Here is an 8,165-nt window from a genome sequence, read left to right on the forward strand (position 1 = left end):
CCATCTTCCCGCTCCGGCCCCGCTCCCAGCTGGGCCGCGGCGGCGGCGGCTTCCGGGGCCGGGCCCCAGCCTCGGCCCGCCCTCGGCCCGCCGGAGCCCCGCAGCGGGGCGGAGGAGGAGGAGGAGGAGCCGGGGATGCCGGTTCGGGCCGGGCCGGTGCCGAGGAGCCGGGCCCCGGGCAGCCCCGGTGGACGCCCGCCCGTGTAGCCGGGCGTTGCAGCTTGCAGCAGCTGAGGTTTGCGTCAGGCCTTGCCTTCTTCTCGGTTTTCGCTCCGCCGCCTTGAGGTGTTTTCACTATCAGAAGCAGGGGAAGAGCAGCCCAGCTCCTCGCCTGCCGTCTGGGCTGCTGGCAGGAGCGGCAGCAGCACCAGCAAAACGCTGCTGGCAGAAGAAAGGGGCGAAGGCAGCAGTAATGCTTCCATGAAAATATAGCAGTGCCACCCTTCCCCTCACACCCCAACAGGACACAGGGCTGCCACTGGAATCCAGCTCCAGCTGGCTTCCCCAGTTGCCATCGCAACATGCCCCTGCGAGAGCACCAATTGTTCTGTTTAATGTGGTCAAAAGCAGGCTTGTGCCAACCGGCTCTGTGGAGGGCAGTGGAAAAGTTACTTTATTGTCTTGTAACTGTGCCAAGCAAAATCCTCAGAAGCATTGTAAATTAAAAGCCTGCATGATGGGGTGCAGCGTGATTTACTAGTCAGCCACACAGTTACTCAAATTGTAATACATATTCCACATCTCATCTAACATCGTTACCTTACAGCAAATGACTTGGTATTTATGAGAACATATGACTGAAGTTTTAGGAAGATATACAGGCAAATTCATTCATAGATGTCAAAATGAAGGTGGTTCCTGTATAACCCAAATATAAGGTGCAATCCTGCAGACAAAGTGAAAGCAATTTAGCTTTTCTTATAAAACTTTACTGTAATGTAGCGTAGCAAGCTTTGTCTGAACAAACAATTAAGAGTACTCTGCTGTGATCTAAACAGAGCTGGGATCCATTTCCAAAATGGATTAAGCATGAGAAAACAAGACAATACTGTAACAGAAATGTTTGCTTAAAGAATTATAGTTGCAAAGGAGAAGCCATTCCTGCATTACTGGACTTCTGACACGACAAGGGTGGACTAAGAACACAGATGAGGTAGGTGGAGCCTGACCTTCTTACATAGCAGAATGAGGAATAATGTATGCAGACTTGTCCCATCAAGGTTATATAAACAAATCTCTGTATTAAAGTATTCAGTGACCTTATTTATTCTGTTCTGAGGCTTAAATATGAAATAACAAAGTTACTTAGAGCTACAGGCGTGTAAAAAACAATCATTTTTTGCTTATTAGATATTTCAGAAGTAGTATAAACGAGACTTTACTTCCACCTACATACATGGTGTTTTTTTTTTTGTCTGTTTTATAAAAAAAAAGTTCATTTTGTCTTCTGTAAATTTATTAGGGATCACCTGAACACAGAACTGACAATATTTTCAACTACCAATGCAAAACTATGTGACAGTAACACGTTAGCTTTGAACTACTGTTCAGAAAAGTTATTTACGTCAAGACCCCATTCTTCAGCTTCTATAAGAAGCATTCAGGAATCCTCTAAAGGCAGTTCAGTAGATACTTCCTTGCATGTAAACATTTCCCTTCCCCTTTGCCAACACCTTTATTCTTCTGTTCTTCAGCATGGACTGGGGCATCAGTCCCAGCTCAAGAGCAGTCACTGCTCAGCTTTTTGAAGCAGTCTTTAAGTTACCAGCGTCTGTAGCTTCATTAGCTTTCTTTTTTTCCTTAGCGTTCTCCTTTGCAGTTCTCCTACAAGAAACACATTGGAGACCAAGACAGCTGAACAATACGCATGGAAAAAAAAAACTACATAGCGATGTCCCAGACATCCGTCTTTTTACGTTTTACTGCAACTGAACATAAATCCTTCAGCAGCAGCAGTCTGCAGCGTGTGTAATGGTGCTCTTCATGACCGCTGTTTACCACGCTGAACTGCTACACACCAGACAGCCTTATTCTGGGAGCTCCAGTCATTGCAATTTAAGATCTATTTTTTATATTAAGAATTCATGCATTAAAAACGAAGCCAGCCCCAGCCCTTTGCCAGAAGAGGAGCAGCTAAGTTCTATCTGCTAGAAATGCGAGTCTGAGTCTGGCTTTACAGCCTGTGGTTGAAACTCAGCTCATTACAGAGCTGCCTGAATCGCTGCCATCTCATGTGGCACCACATAAGGTGAACTGATGGCATTTATCCAATTTCCAGTAAGCAGATACTGACACTAAAACTTCACCATCACTACAAGCACTGTGACTCAGTGGTGCGTCCAAACAAGATATTGGTTACTGTGGAGGAAGCTTGCTGGCCTTTCCTGTATAAAAACCACCTTGAGAGGAGAAAAAAAAAAAACTTACTTTTTACTTTCCTTCTTTAAGAAGCACTGAGGGGTGGTACAAATTGCTTCTCTCGTTAGTGGTTTCTTAATGAATTTCTTCTTTTGCTTGCTGAGAATGACATTTAGTGAAGAAGGATTAAGTGTCTTTAACGGACAAACATTAATATTCAAAGTAAATAAAATAGACAATGAAAACCTGTACTGGTTGTTAGGGATTGACAGGTCTGAATGTATCTTCAGTGTTTATTCCAAAATCAGTTTGGCTACTTACCTATGACATTTACCATGTCTTTATTGATCCATGACTTTATCTCCATGACACTCAAACAAACTTTAACACATAAGGTTTATATGTTTATATACACACAGATTTCTAATTTTGAGAACTATTACTAGTTACTCAGTTCTGCATAAAAAAAAGCATTACAAAGCACTAATTACAACTCTATCTATATGCATACACCCTTACACCATTTTAAGGTAACTTTTTCCACGTGTCAGAAGTATGATTCACGACCGTGAGCCTAGGCAATCCAATCTAGGGCATATTTCAGGGAGTTTGTGTTTTTTCAGGAGTTAACTGCTTTTCTATAATTAGAGAATTGTTTCCATTTTTGTCTGGGTAAAAAAACCAACACCATCCCCATCTAAAATTCCTTTTGCAGGTGAACTGCAGCTGTACCTTTTGTAACCCTTTTATCCCAAGCACCCCTCATGCAAGCTTTTGAAACGGAAGACAAACGGTAAAATACTCAAACGAACGTACCTCTCAAGTTTGGGAAAGTGTTTTATGTAGCCAGGCACAGGACAGCCAGCTCGCTGAATAACATTAGCTATACTGGAAAGGAGAGGAGGGAGGAGGTTAACCCTGGCAGAAAGTGCTTGGAGAAGAGATAAGAAGGTCCCATGGACCAGACAGAACCACGCGGTTCAATAATACACTATACAAAACATAAAGCGTATTTTTGCTGTATCATTTTCAGTTTACCTTCGTAATAAAGGTTTATCATCTTCTGTAAAGAAAGTGACTGCTTTTCCTGTGTGCCCTGCTCTTCCAGTGCGACCTGTCAAACACAAATTTAGCAGAGTAAGAGAGATTTTACTTCAAATAACTTTATTCTATTCCTCCTCACAGCCCCAGCCTCGCAGTGTATGTTAATATACTAAACATACTACAAAGCAGCTGATCCCCAAAGATTGTTTCTACTGCACAAAAGGACACACGTCTGAACGAATCAAGCGTTCAAGGCTCGTAGAAGCTTGACAAAAAAGTAACTCAGTTTTACTGGAAGTTGAGGCCAGGTAAAAAGTAGCTCAAGTGACCTAGTGCTGTAGCAACAGAGGAGTCTTGGTTTCAGGATTTTCACTTATGCACAGGACAATCTCCATTAAAGATTTAAGAACTAGGAAAAAGGACACACTTTGTGAACAAGCACTCACCTATCCGATGGATGTACTCCACCGCACTTGTTGGCAAATCATAATTAATGACCATATTTACTCCTTTGAAGTCAATCCCTCGAGCTAGTAAGGCTGTGCAGATGAGCACCCAGATCTTCCCAGCTCGGAAACTGTGTACTACATTATCTCTCTAAGAAAAGAAACAAAACGTACTTGGAAACGGTCTGACTAGCAGCCTGAGAAAAGAGATGGACTTATTTCCTGAAAGGTGTCGTGTTAACGAGCAAAACTAAACCTCTCAACCAAAACCTGCAGGTAAGTTTGACAGTAGTTTACTGCAACATAAGAAAGGTTAAAAACAGGTGTTGTCAAATATTATTAAAAATAAAAAATAAAAAGAAAAGAAATTACATCCTCCTACCTGTTGCTGAGTTTTGTCTGCATGGATGACATCCACATTGATGCCTTCATAAATCAGTTCATGGAAAAGCTCTTTAGCCCTCTCAATAGACTGCACAAAAACAAGGACTGGAGGAGCAAAACCCTGCAAAAGAATAAGCTTGTCTAAGGTTCGAGTCCTTTTACTACTGTTCTTGGTTGCAGACTGTGTGGCTACAGACCTAGTTGGCCCCAGTATTTTAGAGGATAACTATTTTTTTCTAAAATGGATTAAGTATGAGAAAACAAGACAAAAATCTTTGGAAGTCAGATGTAAGCAAGTTCAACTCCACTACCTTTGATAGAAGCATTCTTCGCTTAATCATCAGGCTGCATTTTAATCTGCAGAAACTAACTTCTTTTGTTCCCCTCCCAATGTAAGCAATCCTACTCACTGCCAACTAAAATTAAGCAGACAATACAAAATACTCCCAAGACTCAAACGTGCAAGCAAGAATAGGGAACCCTCTCAGTTTTCACAGGGAGAGGAACTCCTCTTCCTCCTGTACAGCCTTGTACTCTCTTTAGCACATACCACATAGGAGTCTTTGACCTAGGGAATTGTGTGTCCCTGACAGACACACGGCTCAGTTCAGAAGTATGCAAGATGTGCTCAGTCACTCCAAAATACCTTTTTAACAAGCTCTCTCATTGCTGTTAGTTTTCCTGTCTCAGATCCAACAAACAACAGCTCTTGTTCTACTGTCTCCGCTGCAGAGTTTCTGAAACCAGAAAACAAAATCATACACACGTATTTTACATGGTGGGCGAGAAACACTGCATGACTTATTTCACCAGTACACACTCTCAAAGTTTATTTGATGACAAAATACTGGGCAAACATTTTCCCTAGTGTGCAAGAAAGATCTATATGCCTACACAAATCTTGAGACAAAGAGCCTGTGGTACTAGGATTAACAACAGACGTACACCAAGCAGGCTGGTGAGGCAAAGAAAGGAAGCAAGTCACCCAAGAAAGGAAAAAAGCATCAGAGTGCCAGAGCACAGCTGCACACCTACCTTGCTCCAACAGACACCAGAACAACACTGTCAAGGTTGAGTTTACACCACTCCTCCACATCGCGTGCAAAGGTTGCACTGAACAAGGCCCTTCTCACCACGGGGGACGTGCACGCCAGGAAGATAGAGGCCAGCTGGTCTCGGAATCCTGTCTTCCCATCTTCAAACAGTTTGTCGGACTCATCCACCACCAGCCACTCCACACTAGGAACAAAGAGGGTTTCTTCTCAGTAAGAGTCGCTTGCAGAGAAGTCAGTTCTAACCCATCATCACAAACACAAGAATTACACACACATACACTTTTCAGTGGCAAAGCCTGCAGCAAAGCCACACATGACAGAGATTCTCAGTACCTGGTCAAGTCTATTGCTGGAGGATCCTCTTTCAACAAATAAATGAGTCTGTTTGGAGTAGTAACTAGTATATCTATAGAGAAAAAATAAAACACATCCAAAACGTTAGACGAGACACAGAATTTAAACAGAATGTTAAGAAACATATTTTCCAACCCAATCTGACAGAGGTTTGTTGGTTTGGGGTTAGGACAAGGCAATTCTTTGTTGCAATTCATTTGGGGGAGTATTTAAGCAGCAGCAGATCTTGCAAAAAAGTTGTGGATTTCTCTATCACCACAAGACTATGTAAATGGTCCTTAAAATCCATCAGGAAGAGTTTACATACAAAAATCAATCTACCATGCTCTTCTTCAGAGCCTTATCTTCTGTCACATTCACCTTTTATTAAGCCTACAACTTAAAAGTTCTACCGTCAGGCTCACTTTCTATTTCTTCCATGAAAGCTTTTTTCTTTTTTAGCGCTGAGCAATAAGTTACACGATTTGAGTGGTATTAACCAGCTTCCTTACATCCACACAACCCAGAAAAGTCAGTGATGTTTTTAAAATTTTCAGGATGCACTTCAGTAGCAAAAACAATTACCGAATTTCTTTGATGACTTGGGCCCAAACTTCTTTGCTGCTTCAACTGCCTTGTGGATCATGTGTATCCTGAAGCCTGTCCCCTCAGCCAATTTCACCAGCTCCCGATGTGTCTGAAAAGATGGCAACACAGATTAAGTTTACAGAAGCTGATCAGCTTTGTTTGAAATCAGGAAAACCGCAGGCATTCCTGAAGGAACAGGTTCAAACATCCCCCATATTTCAGTGATAGAGAAAGCTGTCCAGTCTTCTTAGCGTAATGAACAAATACATAAATATGACAACCCCTTTCCCCACAGCACACACCTGGCTAGCAAGTTCTCGGGTAGGCGCTATGATCAGAGCTCTGAATCCTTTGTTCATCGGTTGTTTCAGGTGCGTTAAGAGAGGAATACAAAATGCCAGTGTTTTTCCAGACCCAGTAGGAGCAGAAGCTAGGAGTTCCCGCCCCTACAAAAGAAGAGGGCATTATTTTACTAGAAGAAAAAGAAATGCAAAACCAAAAAAATCACATGCATGTAAAGATTAACGCTACAAACTAACCCCAAATACATTAGTAAAAGCACAGATAAAATAAGTCTTCTAACAAGGACATTTTGGACCATGGTGCACGTGATAGTTCAACCATATGTGATACCAGAAGGCTTACATGAAGCATGACGGGAATGGCCTGCATCTGGATTGGCGTTGGGACCTGGAAGCCAGCAGCTTGAACATTCTCCATGATTTTGGGGTGGATTTTGTATTCCTTTTGGAGTTGTTCAAACGTGGCAATTGGGTCAGGAAGATCTGTTCCTTGAACATTAATCCTGTGTTGATTTCTGAAACGGTTTATCTGAAAGGCAAGAGACAAACTCTTTCTTTTGACAGCACAGAACTAAATACATACAGATTAACCTTCTGATTGTTTTCCCGTACTCAGTCACCCTCCTCCAAGGGGAACTGCCATAAGTGAGTGCCAACTTCAGATGAAACACCCACCAGTAATCAGCGGCTACGTTAGAACGCTGTGATCCTACCTTTTCTCTTCTCAAGCGCTCAAGCTTTTCCGCGGTAGGTTTTTTGTCTTTCGTGTCTTTGATTTTTGCTTCCAGAGAGGACATCCACATTATTCCACTGTTTTCTGAGAGCTCTGGCATTGACACTGCTTCTGGAAGTTTGAAGAGATAAAGTTTCCATCAGCAAAATCTAGTCAAAAAATTATGTGCTAAAAAAGGACAACTCAAAACTGTTTTTGTCTCATTACCACCTTCAAAATTAACTTTTTGTCTCATTCCCTGAGAAAAAACAGTAATCACCACCCCACACCTTAATACTGTAACATAACCCAATTGTATCAGCTCCAACACAGTGCAGATTTAAAGCAAACTCAAACAAGAAGCACGAACTCTGTCAAGGCACCCCACCGCGTGTATGTACACATAAATACCTTGCATCTTTTTCCTTTTTCTCTTCCCTTTTCCATTTTCTGCCGTTCTTTTCCTCTTCCCCAGCACCTCCACGCCTTTTTTCCCCGCTCCATCCTCCTCCTGCAAGCCTTCTCGCTCTGCCGCTCCAGCTCCCGTCGCAGACCCCCGAGGGGCTCCCTCCTTGCTCCCGAAGAAGTCAAGGCCCTCCGACGAGCCGCCGTCGCCGCTCCCCTTTATCACCTGAGGGCAGGAACGGGGAAAACGCTGAGAGGGCGCCCAGCGCCGCCAGGCCGCGGCGGAACCGGGCCCTGCCGCGGGGACGGAACGCGACAGGAGCGGCCCCAGGGCCCGGCCCCAACCCCCGGGGCTCCCCCCGCCGAGCCCGCACCCCGAAGCGCCGCGCGTCGCGCCCGAAGCGTCGCACGTCGAAACGGGCCCCGGCGCCCAGGCGGCGGAACAGCTCCTGCGCCTCCATGCTGCCGCTCACCCGGAAGCAGAAGGCACTTCCGGGGGCGCGGGGCCCATAGCAACGGGCCCATAGCAACGGGCCCA

At 44.0% G+C, this 8,165-nt stretch overlaps 1 protein-coding gene across 1 annotated transcript; it reads right to left on the reverse strand.

Annotated features, from left to right (window-relative positions):
* Positions 1–1,242: 1,242 nt before the first annotated feature.
* On the reverse strand, positions 1,243–8,156 carry DDX52 (DExD-box helicase 52). The gene is made up of 15 exons (XM_035343292.1): positions 8,002–8,156; positions 7,634–7,853; positions 7,224–7,354; positions 6,854–7,039; positions 6,511–6,654; positions 6,206–6,317; positions 5,621–5,693; positions 5,268–5,471; positions 4,879–4,969; positions 4,231–4,353; positions 3,849–3,999; positions 3,397–3,472; positions 3,175–3,246; positions 2,428–2,517; positions 1,243–1,824 (listed from the first exon to the last, which is right to left on the reverse strand). The coding sequence occupies exons 1-15, from the start codon at positions 8,086–8,088 to the stop codon at positions 1,737–1,739; spliced, it is 1,848 nt and encodes a 615-aa protein (XP_035199183.1). The 5' UTR covers positions 8,089–8,156; the 3' UTR covers positions 1,243–1,736.
* Between the last annotated feature and the right edge of the window lie 9 nt (positions 8,157–8,165).

Source organism: Oxyura jamaicensis, chromosome 19 (assembly GCF_011077185.1).
Source record: "Oxyura jamaicensis isolate SHBP4307 breed ruddy duck chromosome 19, BPBGC_Ojam_1.0, whole genome shotgun sequence".
Classification (NCBI taxonomy): Eukaryota; Metazoa; Chordata; class Aves; order Anseriformes; family Anatidae; genus Oxyura; species Oxyura jamaicensis.

Excerpts from the sequence above, each read along its gene's own strand:
- DDX52 (XM_035343292.1), bottom strand. The coding sequence starts at position 8,088 with ATGGAGGCGCAGGAGCTGTTCCGCCGCCTGGGCGCCGGGGCCCGTTTC. Across the intron at positions 6,318-6,510 it reads CCCGAGAACTTGCTAGCCAG|ACACATCGGGAGCTGGTGAA; the intron begins GTGTGTGCTGTG and ends CCATCTTTTCAG. Across the intron at positions 1,825-2,427 it reads TTAAAGAAGGAAAGTAAAAA|GAGAACTGCAAAGGAGAACG; the intron begins GTAAGTTTTTTT and ends TGTTTCTTGTAG.